At 49.9% G+C, this 19,235-nt stretch overlaps 8 protein-coding genes across 8 annotated transcripts; 2 read left to right on the plus strand and 6 right to left on the minus strand.

Moving 5' to 3' along the window:
- Nucleotides 1-831: 831 nt before the first annotated feature.
- Nucleotides 832-1,646, minus strand: JCM6883_000756 (uncharacterized protein; the record flags this gene model as incomplete). Its single annotated transcript, XM_076634891.1, has 5 exons — nucleotides 832-915; nucleotides 989-1,285; nucleotides 1,370-1,435; nucleotides 1,488-1,553; nucleotides 1,623-1,646. 5 exons carry the CDS (start codon nucleotides 1,644-1,646, stop codon nucleotides 832-834), a joined length of 537 nt encoding a protein of 178 aa, XP_076485096.1.
- A 1,324-nt stretch (nucleotides 1,647-2,970) lies between these two features.
- Nucleotides 2,971-4,130, minus strand: JCM6883_000757 (THO complex subunit 7 family protein; the record flags this gene model as incomplete). The annotated part of the gene is made up of 6 exons (XM_076634892.1): nucleotides 2,971-3,265; nucleotides 3,339-3,473; nucleotides 3,543-3,815; nucleotides 3,881-3,937; nucleotides 4,008-4,059; nucleotides 4,118-4,130. The coding sequence occupies 6 exons, from the start codon at nucleotides 4,128-4,130 to the stop codon at nucleotides 2,971-2,973; spliced, it is 825 nt and encodes a 274-aa protein (XP_076485097.1).
- Nucleotides 4,131-4,244: 114 nt separating this feature from the next.
- On the plus strand, nucleotides 4,245-5,225 carry JCM6883_000758 (uncharacterized protein; the record flags this gene model as incomplete). The annotated part of the gene is made up of 3 exons (XM_076634893.1): nucleotides 4,245-4,442; nucleotides 4,515-5,039; nucleotides 5,106-5,225. 3 exons carry the CDS (start codon nucleotides 4,245-4,247, stop codon nucleotides 5,223-5,225), a joined length of 843 nt encoding a protein of 280 aa, XP_076485098.1.
- Nucleotides 5,226-5,426: 201 nt separating this feature from the next.
- ERO1 (ER oxidoreductin) lies at nucleotides 5,427-7,851 on the minus strand (the record flags this gene model as incomplete). Its single annotated transcript, XM_076634894.1, has 8 exons — nucleotides 5,427-6,086; nucleotides 6,176-6,439; nucleotides 6,514-6,929; nucleotides 7,001-7,070; nucleotides 7,151-7,219; nucleotides 7,294-7,377; nucleotides 7,471-7,587; nucleotides 7,705-7,851. The coding sequence occupies 8 exons, from the start codon at nucleotides 7,849-7,851 to the stop codon at nucleotides 5,427-5,429; spliced, it is 1,827 nt and encodes a 608-aa protein (XP_076485099.1).
- A 239-nt stretch (nucleotides 7,852-8,090) lies between these two features.
- On the plus strand, nucleotides 8,091-11,726 carry ALA1 (alanine--tRNA ligase; the record flags this gene model as incomplete). Its single annotated transcript, XM_076634895.1, has 11 exons — nucleotides 8,091-8,370; nucleotides 8,439-8,521; nucleotides 8,587-8,886; nucleotides 8,967-9,401; nucleotides 9,472-9,874; nucleotides 9,956-10,254; nucleotides 10,327-10,721; nucleotides 10,808-11,012; nucleotides 11,082-11,291; nucleotides 11,364-11,543; nucleotides 11,628-11,726. The coding sequence occupies 11 exons, from the start codon at nucleotides 8,091-8,093 to the stop codon at nucleotides 11,724-11,726; spliced, it is 2,889 nt and encodes a 962-aa protein (XP_076485100.1).
- Nucleotides 11,727-12,270: 544 nt separating this feature from the next.
- ISA1 (Fe-binding Fe/S cluster assembly protein ISA1) lies at nucleotides 12,271-13,078 on the minus strand (the record flags this gene model as incomplete). Its single annotated transcript, XM_076634896.1, has 4 exons — nucleotides 12,271-12,286; nucleotides 12,354-12,387; nucleotides 12,466-12,721; nucleotides 12,791-13,078. 4 exons carry the CDS (start codon nucleotides 13,076-13,078, stop codon nucleotides 12,271-12,273), a joined length of 594 nt encoding a protein of 197 aa, XP_076485101.1.
- A 232-nt stretch (nucleotides 13,079-13,310) lies between these two features.
- Nucleotides 13,311-15,015, minus strand: RAD23 (Rad23p; the record flags this gene model as incomplete). Its single annotated transcript, XM_076634897.1, has 7 exons — nucleotides 13,311-13,344; nucleotides 13,412-13,925; nucleotides 13,998-14,118; nucleotides 14,205-14,609; nucleotides 14,677-14,732; nucleotides 14,800-14,872; nucleotides 14,947-15,015. The coding sequence occupies 7 exons, from the start codon at nucleotides 15,013-15,015 to the stop codon at nucleotides 13,311-13,313; spliced, it is 1,272 nt and encodes a 423-aa protein (XP_076485102.1).
- A 559-nt stretch (nucleotides 15,016-15,574) lies between these two features.
- Nucleotides 15,575-18,016, minus strand: JCM6883_000763 (sugar porter family MFS transporter; the record flags this gene model as incomplete). The annotated part of the gene is made up of 14 exons (XM_076634898.1): nucleotides 15,575-15,739; nucleotides 15,850-15,980; nucleotides 16,043-16,112; nucleotides 16,173-16,249; nucleotides 16,311-16,560; nucleotides 16,620-16,675; nucleotides 16,735-16,978; nucleotides 17,047-17,079; nucleotides 17,143-17,168; nucleotides 17,226-17,280; nucleotides 17,347-17,407; nucleotides 17,478-17,658; nucleotides 17,721-17,872; nucleotides 17,940-18,016. The coding sequence occupies 14 exons, from the start codon at nucleotides 18,014-18,016 to the stop codon at nucleotides 15,575-15,577; spliced, it is 1,578 nt and encodes a 525-aa protein (XP_076485103.1).
- Nucleotides 18,017-19,235: the final 1,219 nt, after the last annotated feature.

Below are 19,235 nucleotides of genomic sequence, written 5' to 3' on the forward strand. Positions count from 1 at the left end.
TAGTTGACCACGATGGGGCTCGAACCCACGATCTCCTGATTCGTAGTCAGACGCCTTGCCATTGGGCCACGCGGCCAAACCGATTTTAGCAAAGACTGCTTCAAATGCGTATACAAAAGCAAAGCAAGTCGTTCACAGATTGAATGAAAAGCTCTCCACAACTCGAGAACTGACTTCAGGTCCTCTCGAGTCAAGTACAAGTCTCAAGTCTCGTCGTTCTTCTCAGAGTCTTGTGTCGGGAGAGGGCGGAGACAGGGAGGGGAAGTTGGAATTGCGGTCCGACAAAGGTTCGAAGGCCAGCGTCGTGAGGTTCTTCGCTCTCTTTGACAAGGTTTGTCGCCTTGGAGGTGACAGCTGATGTCGCGAAATGTCGGATACGGGTCGCGAGCGTCGAGGTTGACAGACTTTCAGCGGAAAGGACGAACAATTGTTTTCCAAAAACTTCGAAGAACTTGAATCGCTTCCACTTGCCGAAGTACCTGTCCGGCGTCCTCAAGCCGGCGCGACAGACGACTAGAGTTCACGGCGGAGGACGTTCGGACAATTTGACCGAAATTAGTCGCTGCGAATTTCGTGAGTTTTGCGCGAAACACAAAGTTGCAAGTTGAACCACCGCTACAAACATGCTTCGACCTTCGACTCTTCCCGTGCGACAGCTTCAAGCATCGGTAACAAGGAGAGCGTATGCCAGTCGGCCTCGTCCACACTCGCAAGCAAGAACAGAAGAACGGTCGAAGAAGGAAAAGACTAAAACTGAGAGTAAATTTCGCAAAACACCTTTCTATCCAACTTCCATTCCTTCTCCAGAATAATCGACCGCGTACGACCAACTCAAGCCTTGTCTTTCTTCTTCCTTTCCTTCTTTTCTTTCTGATCCTTTTTGAGCTTTGGGCTCTTGACGTTTTCTCCCGCGAGCTGACGCCACGAACAACCGACAGCTCTTCATCAGCTTGATCACAACGCGAGGAATCCAGAGAGACAGACTCACCTTTCTCCTCTTCATCTTCTCTGTTTCAATCTTTTCCTTCATCCTTTCAACTTTCGCCGATTTCCTCGCCCATTTCTTCTCCTTCTTCGCTACGACTTTCTCCGCCTTTCGAATCCCTTTCCTGAGAACATTCGCTTCATCGAGATCCCCGACGAGTTCGAGGGCGGCCGCGTTCGTTTGGAGGTTGAGGAGAGATTGTCGAGCCGTGGAGAGAGCTTCAGAAGCTCTTGAGAAAGCTGAACGTCGAGTTTCGAGTCGTGCGGTGAGTTTTGCGTCGGCGAGGATAGTGTAGATAGGCTGAAATGGACCAGAAGGTAGGGCGGTTCAGCGACCAGACCGGAAAAGATACTAAGAGGGAAGTCAGACGAAAGAGAGGCTTACCTTTCCGTCCGATCCGACCTCCAAGACAGGATGTGACCCGATGACTTCATCGCGTACGGATACGAACTAAGACGAAGCCGTGAGCTGTGAGCCCTACGGAAGGGAGAGAACCACTCACGTATTTCTCTACCTTATTTCGCCTGTCGACCGAAATCATAGAGTCTTTCTTCGCCTTGAGCGGCGGCTTCATAGATCCAATGTCAGCTCGTTCAGCACGTTCGGTCTTATGCTCGTAGACGTAGACAGGACTTACCCAGAAAGAGAGAATTTCTTGCATGCGGTCAGACACGGGAGGTACGACGCTATGACAAGAGTGCTGCAAGCAGAGATCGATACACTTCCAGCCAGCGCCATCTTCTCCTTGCTTGTGAGGATCAAAGCGTAGGTAGAAAGTGCAGCGAGGACCGAGAACGCAGGAGAAGAAGTACTTAAATTCCTTCTTTGGCGTCTCGCGACCGAACCCGGTGATGAAGCGACCTTCCGCGCGAGAGGAAGCACGCAGACCTGCTTCCAACAGATGGAATGACTCCCAGTTCTTGAAGACTTTGCCCTTGGAAAGTTTCGGCGATTTCGACGGTTTTGACTAGACAACGGTTGTCAAACCAAAACGTGACGACAAGGAAAAAAGCAAGCCGGCTCACCTTGAATCCTTTCGACCTTCCGATTCCCCCATGGTGTCGCGGATGTTGTTCAACCCCGAGGTTTTCGTTGCGAACAATTTCGACGATCCAGCTTTCGTGAGGTTTGCTGGAGTCAACCAATGCTGCCCGTACAAGTCTGTGGATACACCTTTCGGTTCTTTGCGATATAAGCTCGACTTGACAGGTGACCCAGATCTTCGACGAGCTTTTCGAATCCCAATAGGTCCCGATTGCCGTGTAACCTTCGCGAAGAGCTGCTAGTTGGGTGGCGAGCAGCAGATCGCTCCAATGGGGGAACACATCTCCTACTCTTGGCCATCCATCGTGAGGAGGAGCTGACATTGTTGAGGAGTGAGAGGGAGAGATGAGGCGGGAAAAAGGGCAAGAGTAACCGAAGAGGTGAGTGGATTGAACGAGTGGACTGAGTGCTGCTGATTCGGATTAAACTTGCTCGTGTGTAGCCGAGTCGAACTGTACAGGCGAGCGAGCGAAGTGAAGAGACAGTGTGAAAAGAGAGAAGAGCGAGGGAGCCGGCGCCGATTCGAGCGATCTTTGCTCCAAAAAGAAAGTCCGCGGATGACAAAGACGCGTCAGCTTTCCTCTCTTCTTTCCAGAGTGATAAAGTAGAGAACTCACGAGTATGACTAAGCGCGAGCGAGATGGAAGTTTCTCTAGAGTGGAATCTGGAAAAACGAGAAAAACTCAAATACTTCTTACAACAGTGATGTCGTGCAATAGGAGCGAGAGAATACAACAAAAGAGGTATACATGCGGAAGAGAGAGGTCGGAGAAACCCTTTGACGGACGGACAGAGAGGAAGAAACCCGAACGAGAGAATCACTCTTCCGAAACGAAAACTTCAGGCGTCCATCCTTGTCCGAAGAGTTGATTCGACCAAGTCGTTTCCTCCTAGTTCCGAAGCGTGACGAGCCACCTCGTCGCATGCGATCGATCAATGTATCAAGGTCGTTCGGTATCCATTTCCCCCTCCTCTATACTCTCTTCCCCTTCTTCCTTCTCCTCTCCCTCCACCTTCATCGTCGACTCTTCTTCAACCTCTTTCATTTCCTCGTCCTCCGCATCTCCTCCTGTCTCTTCCTTCGTTGTTGTTGTCGTCGTCGAACCGGGTACGAAAGGAGCTGCGTTCGGATCCAGACTTGGATTCGCTGTCAACGGTGCCGATTCTGGACCTGCTTCGTCGTCGTCTTCGGCGTCGTCGAGAGCTCGTCTTCGTTCTTGCTCGGCTTTCTCGTCCCTGTGCGTCGGAAAGAACCAGAGAAACCTTGGGTCAGTCTCGTTTAACGAGCCGAGAGAAGACGGGGACGTACCGGATAGCTTCTTGCATAGTTTCCAGTGAAGATACGATCGAATCGAAAGCGAGTTTCCGAGTATTCCACGTCTCGGAATAAGTTTGTTCTTCTTGTTTCAATAATTCGATATCCTTCTGCAGTTTCTCTTGCGATCTGCAAGTCATCAGCCCTTCCAAGTCAGCCACTGTATCAGGAAACCTTCTTGAGAATAGCTGGACTCACTCTTGACCTTTCTCCCTATCAGGTAAACGATTAATAACCCTCGTCAACGAATCATACTCTATCCTCCTACTTCTCTCCTCTTTCGCCCTCTCGAGTTTCTCGACCAACTCTTCGATCCGTCGTTTCGTAAGGAGGGATTGTTGTTCGATTTCGGATTGTTCTTGTCGGTATTGTTGGATCTCGTACGAAGTTGTTTGTTGGATTCGAGAGGATTTCGTTAGATGGGTGGAGAGCTGGGAGAGAGTAATGGAGAAGGAAGTGTGGAGTGCTTCACTGTACACAGGCATGGATCATGAGCTCAACAGGAGGAAGAGAGAGAGGGAGGGAGAGACACTGACAGTTGATCGGGAGGATGTGCCGGTTTCAACAGCGTATAAAACTCTTTGATCGCTTTCCTGTAATGACAAACGATGGCTCGTTGTACTCTCAAGCTACTAAAACTCAATAGGAAGAGAGTGAACGAACTTTAGTTGTTTCGTATCGGATTGAGCCCGACTCTCCGCCAATACCCTTTGAGCTGTTTCCACCAATGACTATGAGTAGATAGAGCTGTACGAAGCGACTCGGATACTCACCTTCTTGATCCATGTTGAAGAGAGCTGAAGAGATGAAGCGTTCGAGATGAACCGATGGGCTCTCCCTTCTCCCTCTTACCTCTCAGTTGCTCGACTCGAACCCCCAGCCAGACAACCCTTCGCGAGAATGGGCCGGATACCGAACTCTTCGCCCTCACTCTGGCTCACCTCCTTCTTGTTATTCTCTCGTTCAACTCTCGCCCTCTCCTCCTCACCCAACCCCAGCTCCAGCTACGATACAACTCCTCTGCTCACACTCTCCACTACCTCCGCTGACTACGAGTGTATCCCAACTTCCGCATGTCTCCCTTGTTCCCCTTCCGAAGTCAGTCCCTCTCCCTCTCTCTCTCCTGCTCCCTCTCTGTTCGCCGCTGATGTCGCCCTTGATTGACTGTAGATGGAGTCGGAAGTATGTTCAATATGGGGTAACCGCCGATCGCTCTCCTGTGAAGGTCCATATTATTCGCACTATCCTTCACCTATCGAAGATCCGGATGCTCAACACGGTTATTCCCGGAACATCACTCGAGATTCAACCACAACAACAACAACTACTACAGCATCGAGCTTTTACGAGTTTGAACCGAGTAGGAATACAGAGGGAGAAGATGGGGGAGCAAGAGGGAGTGGGTACGAAACTTCGGATGAATTCGAGGTTGTCGTCACAGGGGGAGATAGTACAAGGAAGGGAAGTGAGACGGCAGAGGAGTTGGCGGAATTGAGGGAAGTCTTGGATGCGGAAAAGAGGGATCGGAGACGGCGGACGACAAAGAGTTCAACTGAAGGATCAGGAGAAGGAGAAGGGAGAATCGTTTATTTCGAGAGAAGAGCTATCGGTGAAGACTTTTTGAGGACGATCAATACGTTTGAAGCGTGTCCGAAAGTCGTTAGGAGGGAACAATCGGATTATTTCGAATTCGTCGTGAGTTTTTCCTTTGCTCACCGAGTTGAACCTCTTCGCTGATTTAAGAGCTCGTGATAACGGTAGCTATGTAACTTGTTCTTCGCACTGGCGGGATTAGCAGTGTTGATGTATAGACAGAGAACGCTCGCGGGGAGACAATTTGGGAAATTAGTTGCGAGGATCATGCAAACTGAGGTTCGATAGACGGGGTCCTTTTCTCTCCTTTGTTGTAAGCATTACCACGTTCTCGTACGACATTTCGAAAGGCACCTCACTTTGCGCCATCTTGCGAGACAACCCTGATAAGATGCGAGAACGACAAGAAATGATTTTCCGAGAAAACAATGCAAGTGAACGAACGAAGGTAATGAGTAATACAATCAACGACTCCCGAAAGAGTCTTTCCTATAGTTCACCTCTAAACACGCCACCATTTCCCCCTCCTCTTCTCCAACTTGACAATCCTGTAATCTCGCACAAATCTACCAATTTCGTCCAGATTGCTCGAGCGCAGGATAGAGGTAGTGTCGTCAAGTTACCGACGAAGTTGTTTGTTGTTGTAGTCGTTTCGGCTGTCGAATCGTGCTCGTAGGAAGGGATCGAGTCGAGGTTGTCGAGAGGTGTTGTCGAGTCTTCCTCTTCCTCCTCCTCCTCTTCAAGTATCGGCTCCGGTGTAGACGACGAAACAGGCGAAGATGACGGGGACGAGACCGAATTCGAGTCCTGAGCTTCCTCCTCCTCCTTCTTCGCATCGATCATCGTTCCCTCCTCCTCTCGTTTCTCCATCTCCCCTCTCCTCGCCCATAATTCCCTAAACTTGTCGACCGCTGCCAAACTCTCACTCAACCTATGTAACGTATTGATAAACGCGACCGCTTCACTCCTACTCAACACCACTCCATCGTTCGAGGGCGAGAGTTCTTCGGGTTGGGAGAAGAGGAGTTTCAAAGCGGTCCCGAGTCCGGTGATTTGCATTTTCCCCCAGAGACGACACTTGTCACATCCGACGCAATCCATGATGAGGGATACGTTTCGGAAATGTTGTTTGAATTCCGTTTTCAAAATCTAAATCACCAAAACAAAAAACTCAAGTTCCCATCAGTCCTCCTCGACGTCTCGCCGATTCGAGAGAATGAAAGAAAAAGGGAGCGTACCTGTGCTTCATGACCTCCAGCAAACATACTAGTCTCATCGAACGTCGAGGGACATCCATTCGCAACCTTGATCAATTCCTCCAACCTTTCCCTCGTTCCATCTCCAACGTCCCCCTTCGTTGGGGAAGTCTCCTCGAGCGTCTTGAGTAACAAAGGGCCCGAACGAGAGAACGCACGAAGGAGGAGTACGTAGGTGAAATACATATTTTCTAATCGTTCGGGATGTTGTCCGATTCGAGTGATGAAACAATCCAAATTCGGTGACTGTATTCCTCACAACCATTCTCTCATCAGTGAACTACTCCGAGAAGGGAGAGAGAAGCGAGAAGAAACGTTACCCATTGACCAGTTTTTTGATCCAAGTAATCATCACAAATATGACTCGAAATACTCGCATGTAACCCCGAGATCAATCGATAAAACACCCTCTTCTCTAAACAAACTTCTTCTTCTCCTCCGTCTCGAGGTCCAGCTAAACTGTTCACTAATCTCTTCTCACTTTCTCCCCAACTACCTTGACTCAACCCCGACGAGAGACCGGAGGAGGAGAGACCCCCTGAGGAGGAGGAGGAGGAGAAGGGAGAGGAGGACAAGGAGGCGAACCCTTCGAATCCAGAAGGACGAGCAGGGTCGATGAAAGGAACGGGAGTGAAACAGTTTTCTTCGTAAATAGCTTTCCAAACTCGGGTTGAACTCGCTCCGGCGTAACCCGTGAATCGTTCCGGGTTCTCTATTAGGTCGACGTAGACTCCCTCTGTAAAAGTACACGAGGGGAAATTAAGCGTGAGGAGGGACGGATGAGAGAGAGGAGGGAGATGAAAGTACCTGAATCGAGTTCGTCTTCGAGAACGCAGAATTCGGAATCTTTGATTTCTTGACAACCTACGGGTGATGCCTACAAGTGTCGAAGAGAAGAGAAACGATCAGAGTTAGCTTACTGGGCCGGAAGAGAGCGCTAAAGGAGTCATTGCTTACGGTTTTCGAATCATTCTGATGATTCAGTTTCCCCAACGTATACGACCTCCATTCTTCCGGTAAATGATCCTGCGAGATAGTCAAGGCTCTCACGTCAATGCCTAAGGAGCGACACATAGACCGTGAGAGAGAGACGAGCTCACTTCATCGGTCGTTTCGACTCCACAAGCTCGATTCATACAACTGCCTTGTTCCTGCCAGAATGGACACTCTTTATACAGATCTACCTATCATCATCATCGTCACCCAATCACTGTGCGTCAGTCGTCGTCGAGCAGGAGGAGAGGGAACGAGGGGAAGGGAAGAAAAGAAAGATTCACTTTATGGTATCGAAAGTAAGGAGTCGCTACTAGGGATTGTAAACCTTTGAACAAGTCTTGATTGACAGATTCTACCGTTTCGAAATCACAACATGCGTCTTGAATCTGTCCTGTAGGCTAAACAAACACTCGAACGCGGAGAGTCAGCAACGAAGAGCGAAAGCAGGGAAAAGGTTGTGGCAAGCTTGAAGCGGCTTTCTCGCTTGGAGGAGGGAGAGGAGGTAAGGGACTCACTTTACAGTATTGTTGATCTGCGGATTTGAACGAAGAGGGAGATAGAACCGTCTCGAGGAATCCTAAACGATCCTTGTCGAGTGATGACGAACTTGCGAAGGAACAACTCAGAACGAGGAGGGAGACTGTCGGTCGAATGTACCGCATCGTAATAAACGATACTGAGCGCGTTTGAACTAATCGGAATGAGGTGGAGGAGGGGAAAGGAAACGAGGAACTTTCTCTCTCTCTCTCCTTTCGTCTCTTCCATCCGGCTCTCGATTCGACCTTGAAAAGAGTACGCCTACACCACGTTTGCTGTTCGTTCCATTCGAACCGCGCTTCCTACGACCTTACGTTCTCTCCGGCTCTACTCCTCCTCCTCTTCCCGAGTCAACTTTGATCAAATGAGTTCCTCCTCCTCAACCTCTTCTCAATGGGGGGATTGGCCCGCCGTCAAAGTGCGACAAACTTTCCTCGACTACTTCAACCAGACTCATTCGCACACGTTCGTCCCTTCGTCCTCGACGATCCCTTACGAAGATCCGACTTTGTTGTTCGCGAATGCCGGGATGAATCAATACAAGTCAATCTTTTTGGGCACGGTAGATCCTTCGAGTAGTTTCTCGAAATTGAAGAGGGCTTCGAATTCCCAGAAATGTATCAGGGCAGGAGGGAAACATAACGGTACAGTTCATCCCTCTCCTCTGGCGCCTCCTCGAGATATAGACTGAGCGTTCGATGAATGCACGTAGACTTGGACGATGTTGGAAAAGATACCTACCATCACACGTTCTTCGAGATGTTGGGAAACTGGTCTTTCGGCGATTACTTCAAAGTCAGTTTCTCCTTCCTCTCTCTCTCTCCTCTCTGCCTGCAACTGATCCGTGTACTCTTCTCTAGGCTGAAGCTACCGAAATGGCGTGGAAACTCCTCACGGAAGTGTACGGACTCCCTCGGGATCGACTCTACGTGACCTATTTCGAAGGAGGGTTCGGATTACCCGCCGACCTCGAAACGAAACAATTCTGGTTATCCCTCGGAGTCGCCGAAGATCACATCATCCCTGGGAACGCGAAGGATAATTTCTGGGAGATGGGAGCGACGGGACCTTGTGGACCTTGTACGGAAATTCATTATGATCGAATTGGAGGGAGGAACGCTAGTGATTTAGTCAACATGGATGATCCCGATGTTTTAGAGGTCAGTCGACGAATTTCACATCCCCTCTCACCGTCAGAAGTCGAGGATACTGATGATTTGGAGTTCATCTTGATTGACAGGTTTGGAACGTCGTATTCATTCAATACAACCGAGAATCCGATTCATCCCTTCGTACTCTCCCCTCTCAACACGTCGATACCGGTATGGGATTCGAACGACTCGTCTCTGTCCTTCAAGACAAACGTTCAAACTACGATACCGACGTTTTCCTTCCCCTCTTCTCTAAAATCCAAGAACTCACGGGCGCACGACCCTACACTGGGAAATTAGGAAAAGAGGACGTAGATGGAATCGATACGGCTTATCGAGTTGTAGCGGATCATGTTAGGACTTTAACTTTTGCGATTTGCGATGGTGGAGTTCCGTCGAATGTTGGAAGGGGTTACGTGTTGAGGAGGGTCTTGAGGAGAGGGGCGAGGTATGTCAGGAAAAAGTTTGGTACGAATATTGGTACGTTCTTCTCGAGTTTGGTACCAACTTTGATTGATCAAATGGTTAGTTCACTCTTCTCTCTCTCTTCAGCTCAGCAAGGAATTTTTTACTGATGACGGGTGACGCTCGCAGGGAGGGTTCTTCCCCGAGATCACGAACAAATTCTCCGACCTCAAAGAGATCCTCGACGAAGAAGAAGAATCCTTCAGTCGAACTCTCGACCGAGGAGAAAAGCTGTTCGAACAATACGTCCAATCCGCTCGATCCTCGAACTCTACCTCTCTCTCGGGAGCCGAAGTTTGGAGGTTGTACGATACTTATGGATTCCCCGTCGATTTGACCATGCTCATGGCCGAAGAAGCTGGTTTGACTATTAATCAGAAGGAGTTTGAGGAAGCTCAGGAGAAGAGTAAGGAGGCGAGTAAGGGAGTGGGAAAGAAGGGAGATGGCCAGACGGTTAGATTGGACGTGCATGATATTGCCGCGCTTGAGGCGAATGATCAAGTTCCGAAAACTGATGATTCGTTCAAATTCGGTCAGCTCTTTCTCTTTTGGTCTTTCTACCTCGGACTCTCTGCAGTAAACTGACTTCGCTCGTGATCATCGTCGTCGATAGGTACTGGAATCGTCGACTCTCAAATCAAAGCGATTTACCATTCCTCTCAATTCTACACTTCCACCTCTGAAATCCCTTCCTCTTCCGCCTCGACTTCATTCGGTATCATCCTCGACAAGACGAACTTCTATGCCGAATCAGGAGGACAAGAATACGATACCGGACGAATCGTGATCGATGGGAAATCAGATTTCGTCGTTGATGAAGTTCAAGTTTTCAATGGTTACGTTTTACATATTGGACACCTCGCTGAAGGTGAATTCAAGGTTGGAGATCAAGTAGTTGCCGGTTACGATGAGGTGAATCCATCTCTCGCTTTCTCTCTTCCATCTTACTTGCGCGCTGACTCGACGATCTCGCTCCCACTTTAGCTCCGACGATGGCCCCTCCGAAACAATCATACCGGTACTCACATTCTCAACTATTGTCTCCGTGAAGTCCTCGGCGATCACATCGATCAAAAAGGTTCCTTGGTCGCTCCCACGAAACTCCGATTCGATTTCTCTCACAAATCTCCCATCTCGACTTCCGACCTCGAGAAGATCGAATCCCAATCGAACGAATGGATCAAGAAGAACGTCAAAGTCTTTTCGAAAGAAGTCGATCTCAAAACGGCTCAACAAATTCCTGGATTGAGAGCCGTCTTTGGTGAAACGTACCCTGATCCGGTTAGGGTTGTGACGTTGGAGTTTAGTGTCGAGGAGATTCAGAAGGATATCGAGAACCCGAAATGGAGGCAAACTTCGGTTGAATTTTGTGGTGGAACGTGAGTTTCTTCCCCTTCCTCCCCATCCTCTCTCTCTTTCTTCGTGCTTGAATTGAGACTGACTAGAGTGATGGTTGATCTCATAGTCACGTTGCCAAGACTGGAGATATCAAAGATTTCGTCATCATCGAAGAAAGTGGTATCGCGAAAGGAATTCGACGAATCATTGCGATCACTGGGGAAGAAGCGCGACAAGCATGTCACGACGCGAACGATATCGAATCGAAGTGGGAGAAGATTGTGAAACTTGAAGGTGTCGAGAAGGAGAAGGGAATCAAGGCTTTCGAAGTTGTCAGTCTCTCTTTCTCTTCCCCTTCCCTTCGTCTTTCATTCGTTGATGAGTTCGGATGAGGGTTATAGGAACTCGTCGCGGCGACCATTTCAGTCGTTCGTAAAGATCTCCTCAAACAACAAGTTTCGAAAGAACGTAAACTCTTGATCGACGCCTCGAAAGCTCAAGAGAAAGAACAATCGAAACAAGTTACCGATCTCGTTCAAACTTATTTCAAGGAGAACCCGGAAGCTTCCGTCTTTGTCACGAAGGTTGAAGTCGCAAAGGGGAACCCCAAGGTGAGTCTCTCGCTAACGGATCATCGATTTCGTGGATGAACGAAGACTGATGAATCGTCCCGAGATGCGCAGATCATGCAAGCTGGTATTACCGCCGCCAAATCCCTCTCGAAAGCCGTCTACTTCTTCTCCGTCTCGCCTGTCGACGGTAAAGTCGCTCATTTGAATTCGGTTCCGAAATCTGAAATCGTCAAGGATGGATTCAATGCGAAAACTTGGTTCAACAAGGTTTCAGAAATCGTTGGTGGAAAGGTAAAGCCGAGCTCTCTCTTCTCTTCTCCCTTCTCGCGGCTGAGTGATGAAAGAAGCTAACTGTTGTCGAGTGCGTTTTTGTAGGGAGGAGGAAAAGATGATGGAGCTCAAGGATTCGGAACTGAGACTGATAAAGTCGACGAAGCGATCCAAGTCGCCGAGAAGTTCTATAACGACAAGTAAAACCGGATAGCGCATCAAGTGGATATAGATGATCGCGGTAGACTTCGGGAAGAGCGTCTTGGTAGGGATTCTTAAAGTTATGCAAACTTCTTTTCAGTATCTTGAACGAAAGCAGAGAACAATTCCTCCCCATCGGGAGATCTTTGTGATGTCGCGGCGTTGCGCGATCCTAGCATTGCTTGTTGAATCGTTCCAGCTCTTCCAGGCAAATTGACGAAATTCAGCATGCCCAACGACAGTGAGCGACTCGAATCTGATCTAGGGAGTCTCGGCTGCTTCTCTTCTGCCCAACGTGCACTTCGCGGTCGAAGGTTCGAGTGTTGAAAGCAGAGATTGGCAAATCGAAAGTAGCGCTCGCGAGATGATCGATAATTCGCTCCTTTGCTCGTTCCGTGGCCTGCGAATCTCACATCGATGGTCCCCCGCGTCAAAGCAGCCTCTCTTTTAACCTTGTAGCAGTCTCAGCGGAAAAGGAAGTGGTGTAAAACTGCGTAGTTGACATGATGCGAGTGAAATTGCGACGAGATTTGCAAAATAGAGGTCTTTATACAATGAACGATCTGTAACGTCGACGATTTCGTTGAGTACATGTGCAATCTAGTACTAAGAGAGAACAATTCGACTCACTCTCCACATCCGCAAGCGTCTTTGATATTCGGATCTGAACAAACGCAGAACTCAAACTCATCAGTTTCTCCTTCTTCCCGTCCGTCCCAAACAGAGGACAGATAGTGCTCACTATTGAATACGAATCTCGCCTGCAGTGCGTCTTCCTGCCAATCCATTTCACTCCCAATAATCGAAAACAACGCTTTCGAATCGATAACAACCCTGACTCCATCCTGTTCGACAATCTCGTCGAACTTTTCGGGCTTGTCGACGTATTCGAGGTGATAACTCATTCCTGCGCAACCTTTGTTACGGACCCCTACGCGGATCAATTTCGGAGAGGGAGAATCGAGGAGTGCTCGAATTCGAGTAACGGCGGTTGGGGTCTAATTACACAGCGAGGGAGGGTCAGTGATCGGTCACAGCGGGTAATGGAGTATGTGAGTGGGACTCACGAGGGATACAGCGGCTTTCCTAGCTCTAATAGTTCGTTTCGGTTTCGTATTCGGCGAACTCGTCGTCGGATTCACCGCTACTGGGGGAGGGACATTCGGAGTCTGGTCCAAGATCGGTGCACGTCTCGGTAGGGTGTAGGAGGTGAATGATCGGGAAGTTGACGGGATCGGAGATGGGAGATTCGGAGAGAAGTGGTGGCGAGGGAGAGGGAGAGGAAGGGCTGCTAGACACGCTGGACAACTGCTGGTGGAGCGTAGTAGGCGTGTAGTTGATCGGGAGAGCGACATGGTGTGTGGTGAGAGGGAGGAGAGTTCCCGAACTTTTGGGTTGAACCAGCTCAGCAGCGCTCCAATCAAATTCGCCTCATTCAAAGTTTCGCGAAAGTCCTCGCTCTTCTCTGCTCCCCGACGCAAACACTTTAGAACTAATCTTTCTTGCGAAGAGAGAGTGTGTACTTTCGTAGATCGCAGACAGAAGGTTGATACACAGGGGAATAGGGGAGAAAGTAAGGCAGAAAAACTAGTCATCGAAATCAAACTGATTCTCGAGCAAACTATCATCGAACGCAACTCGTCAGTACCATCCCCAGGAAGGAGTGAAGGACGAGTGAGGTGACTTACTAGTTAGCTGCCAATTCCTCATTCCTATCACACGCCAAAAACGCCTGAATCGCCAACTGACGATCGAATCCCATCGCAACCAATCTCTCAATCGCCTCCTTTTCTTGTTCCGTCACCTGAATATACTGACTTCCATCCTCTCCCATTCCCATTCCCATTCCCATACCCCCCTCTTCTCCTCCTCCACCAAACATCGCTTCCATATCTTCATCTCCACCTTCTCCTCCCCCAGCTCCTTCTTGTAAGAATTGAACGAATTCAGATTGGTTACGTTCGATTAGGGTTAATAGTTCGGGGTTAGAGGCTCCGAGTTGTTGGAGGAAGGGTTGGAGGAGGGCAGGGTTTTGTTGGACGAGTGAACGGAGTTGAGCGAAAATTGGGGTAGAACGAAGGGCGGCGAGTTCGCTTGAGGCGGGAGTCGTGGAGGAGGGAGCGGAAGAGTCGGAGGCAGCTCCGGCAGGTCGAGAGCTGGCGGCTGCGGCAGCTTCGAAAAGGTTTCGAGGTTGTCCTCCAGCTGACGGATCACAGAAGCACACAAGATCAGTACTCGCTCTGAATCTAGTGTGGACATCGAGTGATCACTCACTGGGTGCAGGAGTAGCAGCTAGAGGGGCGTTGTTTCCTGAAGCGGGAGAAGGAGTTCCAGGAGGGTTTCCAGTCGAAGGCTGAGGGGCAGCAGCAGGTTCAGGTGCAGATTCCGGAATACCCTGTGAGTACGATTTACACCAAATCAGTCTCCCGCTTTCAAGACTGAAGAGTCTGAGAGGATTTTGAACGAAAAATCGAAACTCACATTCATGAGGTATTCGACGGCACGATGAGGGTTATTGAAACTAGCCCTCAAAGCTCTCATAACCTGATCCTTCGGGAATCCCATCGAAACCATCTCGTTGATACTCGTTTCGAGTGCCGAACCCGCCAAAAACGAACTCGAAGAATCGTTCGAAGTCTCTCCTCCTCCTTCTTGCGTGGTCGACGCAGTAGAGGTAGAGGTGGTGTTCGAAGGTGCAGGAGTTTCAGCTTCAGTTGTAGAAGGGGCAGATGCGGCGGGAGCAGGTCCGGGTGCGTTGGGAGCTTGAGATGGGGCAGAGGATTGTTGAGCGGGAGTCGCGGGAGGGGCAGCGGATGCAGGGGCGGGAGTAGCAGGTGGAGCAGGGGATGGAGCGGCTTTGGGCTTCGTGACCATAACGACACAGAACTGCGAGGAAAGGAACACGGGAGGTCAACTTTATGCAGTTTCCTCAGGATGAACTCGTTTCACTCACGTCTTTCTCCTTGAACTGACATTCTTCTACAGTCTTCTTGTCCTCGAGTACCTTACCTGCAAAGTCGGAAGAGAGAGATGAGTCTTGTTGATGCGGTAATGTATCGAGTGAGTGAAGACTCACCAGAGTGAATGATCTTTTGACTAGCTACTGCGAATCCTTGTTCTGTCTCAATCTTCTTCTTCAATTCCCCAACCTGTACGAACATTGAAGAGATTGAGATGAGGAGATGAGTCTCTCGAAATGATGAAACAACTCGACAGGACGTACAGTCTCTGATAGTTCTGCCTCGATGAAGAACTGCTTTTGTTGTAGAGTCTTGAATGTGATTTTGACCATCTTGAACAAGTGGGAGGGGTGGCGAGGAGAGTGGAGGAGGGAGAAGGGAAAGAGTCCGCGTAATTGCAAGCTTGTCCTCCTCGTCTACCCCTTCAGAAGGTTACGGACAGCTCTGACGACCTTCCAGCTACTCCAGAGGACCATTCTGAACGACGCCTGTCTCGTCGCCGTGCAGCTGCTTCGCTGGAATCGACACTCAACTTTGATCGCTCACCTTCAAGCTCTGCATCGCTAGGCACTGGGCGTAGAGGCCGCATATGCTCAGGGTGATCTACAGGTAGACGAACAGACGGCGTCGACAGCTAGTGGCCTGCTCTTGTTTATTCTCCCCCTGCTCGTGACTCACTCGTCTTCTCTCTTCGAGCTCCGTGCAGACCATTGATTAGAGCTGACAAAGTCATTGTCTGTACATTATTTCCAGTACTACGTAGATCAAGACAAGAGACTTTGTGGAGAAGCGATCGAAAGAAGCGAAACAAAAACGAAAGGGAATATGGAAATTGGTCGAAAGAGGGAGCTAGCGACGTCGACCGCGTTGGAGGAGAAGGGACAATTCCGTCTAGAGATGTTCAACATCGGCCTTCTCCTTGTGATCGATCGTACCGGTATTCTTGGGGACCGAATTGTAAGCATCTCGAGTTTCGTCGTGCATGTTTTCCGCGATGATCTGTTTACGGAACTTGTTCGAGTGGAGGATTGACGAGTTGCGGTAGAGGATATCGACCTGGCAAGACGAAGCGGGAGTCAGCACTGAAGAAATAGCGAAACCGGAAAAAGGGCAGGACGCGAAAATTTGGGACTTCGAGGCGACGATGACGGGGAATCGATGCTTACTTGCTCCAGCGACAATCCCTTAGTCTCCGGAATGACGGCGAATACAAATAGAAAGCATAGGACGCAACATCCGCCCCAAATGAAGAAGACTTTCGATTGAAGACCAGCAGATCCGGGCGTGGTATCAACGACTGAAGTGCCGGAACCGAGTCAACACGGGCGACGACAATGTGTACTAGGTGACAGGACTCACGGTAAGGAGTGGCGTAACCGATAGCGAAGTTCAGGAGCCAGTTCGAGGCGGTCGAGAGGGACATTTGTTTCTGCGAGGACGAGATGTGAGTTCATTTTTGCTAACGAGCGAGATTGACGAGACGACTTACTCCTCGAGTCGTCGTAGGGTAAATCTCGGAAGTGACGACCCAAGCGAGAGGTCCCCAAGTAGCGGCGAAATGAGCGACTGCGAAGGGGAAGAAAGATAAGTTCAGCTCGTCTCTAGGTCCAACAGTGTCTACACTAACTGAAGATACAGACGAAAGCGATCAGCACTTTCTGAGCGGCTTGGTTTCCAGCTGGCACGGCAGTTCCGACGATTGCGACGATCAATTGCGAAACTGCCATTCCCGCCGCACCGTAAAGAAGAAGAGGACGTCTTCCGAGCTTGTCGACCGCCCACATTCCGGGGACGGTAGCACCAACGTTGACGACATTCGTGGCGATCGTGATCACGAAGGGGTTCGATATGCCGCTGTTCTTGAAGAATTGGGTGCCCTAAGCTCGAACGGTGGGTGAGTTTTAACTCTGACGAGGAAGTGTCTGATAGAACTGACGTAGTAGAAGATGAAGTTGATTCCAGTAAGCTGCTGAAGCGCCTGAAGCCCGATGCCTGCCGAATGGTGGAAGAATCAGTATCGCAACCTCACCCGTCGAAAACCTTGAGCTTACCGGTCCAAGTTCGAAGGGCGTTTCGACCCGGTCCACCTCGGAAGCAATCAATATATCCACCGTTTCCGAGAGAGCGCTCGTGGTGGATGTTGGCGGCGATTTCGGCGAGTTCTTCGTTTACTTCTTGCGAATCGGGATCGGCTTGGAGGACTCGAGAAAGAGCTTTACGAGCTTTCTCGTCTCGACCCTTGAGGAGGAGCCAGCGAGGAGATTCGGGGAGGATGACGAGACCAACAACGAGGATCTGAAGCAGCGGAACGTGGTGAGTCTTCTCTGCATCGAAACGAAAATCAACGGAATCTTTTGGCTTACGGCTCCCCAGATGAATTGAAGTCCGATAGGAATCTACATGAGCGGTAACGGTAGGTCAAATTAAGGCCAAAGCATGACGGGAGGGGAGAAACGTACCTGGTACGAGCTCGCGTTATTCATGTCTGAAAATGGATGTCTCGTCAGCGCGCCAGCCAAGGATCAGACGGTGGGTGACGTACTCTTAGTGCTGTTGACGACGATCGCCGCCACCAATAAACCGATGGTGATCATCCACTGGTATGGTAAAAAAAGGATGCAAAAAAGAGGATCAGCATTGACTTTCGTTTGGATGTCTTGTACAGTATACTTATCTGCAACGATAGCTCCTCGAATCGCCTTAGGAGCCACTTCAGCTTGATACCTATTGACAACGACGACCAACAGCACTCATCAGATTCACTGTATCTCAAGCTGAAAGGGGAAGCGCTCACATAGGAACGAGACAACTGGTTCCTCCGACTCCGAGTCCGGCAAAGACACGACCCACGGCGAAAGTAGCGAGGTTATTGGCGGCGGTTTGTAGAGCGACACCGATGAAGAAAAGACACAGAAACGCGATGATTCCGAAACGACGACCGAGGATATCTCCAGCCGGGAAAGCGAGGAGTGCACCTGGTTCTCAAGTTACAGTGTCAGTATTTTGCGGAAGTACATCAGAGTGAGAGGAGACGCACCGCAGAAGGTTCCGGCAGAGAGGATGGAGGTGACAAGGGAATTGTCTCCGCTCGATAGGAGGTAAGTTCCGTCAGGTTGTTCGGTTCCGAACTTGTTGACCCAGTACTGCATCTCCTTGACTCCAGAGATGTATCCCGTGTCGTACCCGAAACTGACAGCGGAAGAGAAAGTCAGTCAAAAGCCTTGGAGAAGAAAAAGCTCGAGACTTGATAACTTACAGGAATCCTCCGAAAGCAGCAAAGGCGGCAGTGAACACGCCCATGAAGGTGAGCTTCTTCGCTACAGCGGGCGCCATCTTTCGTTCGAGTGTGGGTCTCTGAGTTGGCGATTCGGAAAGTGTTGAACGACGAGAAAGTCTTAAGCCGTCGCTGCTTTGTGAAGTCTATAGGCTCAAGGGAGTGCTTGTCACTTGAGCGTAGGCGTGGGTCGGATGCGCTGGGAAAGCGGCTTGAACGAGAAGAAGAGAAGCGAGAATGATGAATCGCGAGAAGTGGAGTCACCAGTTTCCCAATTTAGTTCTTGACGGTTTTGGCGGGGGATACAGTGAGTGGATCCGGAGCTCCTGAAGGGGTTCATCGATAAAGCGAAACGCCGGAAATCGGGCGAGAAAACCGTAATTTCGCGCCGTCTCGCGCTTGGACCACAGTTCTGTTCGCTTCGAATCGTTCTTGCTCTCTCTTCTACCCACCACCCTCTCCCTCAAAGCGCTCTGGGTTGGGCGAGCCAGAAGCAACGACGGGTGGTTCTGTCGTGCGAGAGCCACCTTCTCCCGAATGCAAATTTAGATCTTCTTCCCCCTCCTTCCCCTCATTCGGATCTCCTTCGCGATCTCTGCTCCTCCATCGACAAGGTTCGCAAGTTACGTATGTGTCATGCGCTACGAGGCGAGAGAAAGGTCCTCGTCGGAAAGAGCCATGCGAGACCTCTCGAATAGCAATCTCCGCCGGAAGACTTGAAGCTTTTCGATAAGCGGTAATTTACCCATCGATCTGCGAGTCTCGCGAGCTCATCTTACACAGACGTTGATCCAGCAATGAGATGCTCGTGGGGCTCGTGGAAAGGACCATCCTCGAGCCTTCCGAGGGTTTCAATTTCAAGTCGACTTTCCTCCTGCGAGGTTCGAATCGTTTGCCCAGAGATGGAACAGCTTGCTCGCAGGGGACACGCAGCATTGCCACATCGACGGATGTAGTGCTTGGACCCCGCGAGAAAGAAATCCAATCGCTTGAATTTTGAGTGCAAAGTTCAGCCGCGAAAATGTCGTCTACAACTTCAGCGCACTTACGCTCGTTTCGGCATGTCGAGTATGGCTCAGACAACTTGTAGACGTTAGAGATCTACCTACATCCCAGAATTGATCTCTAATGCAAACTCGTGTCCATCGCGGAGGGAACAACATTATAAGCTGAGGACGCACCAAGTTGAGGTCGCAAGGAAGAGTGTTCGTGCAGTCCGTGGCATGTTAGCGCATCTGGAAGGGGTTGAGTATCGATGGCGACAAAGAGAGAACAACG

Source organism: Sporobolomyces salmoneus (assembly GCF_050403485.1).
Source record: "Sporobolomyces salmoneus JCM6883 DNA, S_salmoneus_JCM6883_v1_ctg75, whole genome shotgun sequence".
Classification (NCBI taxonomy): domain Eukaryota; kingdom Fungi; phylum Basidiomycota; class Microbotryomycetes; order Sporidiobolales; family Sporidiobolaceae; genus Sporobolomyces; species Sporobolomyces salmoneus.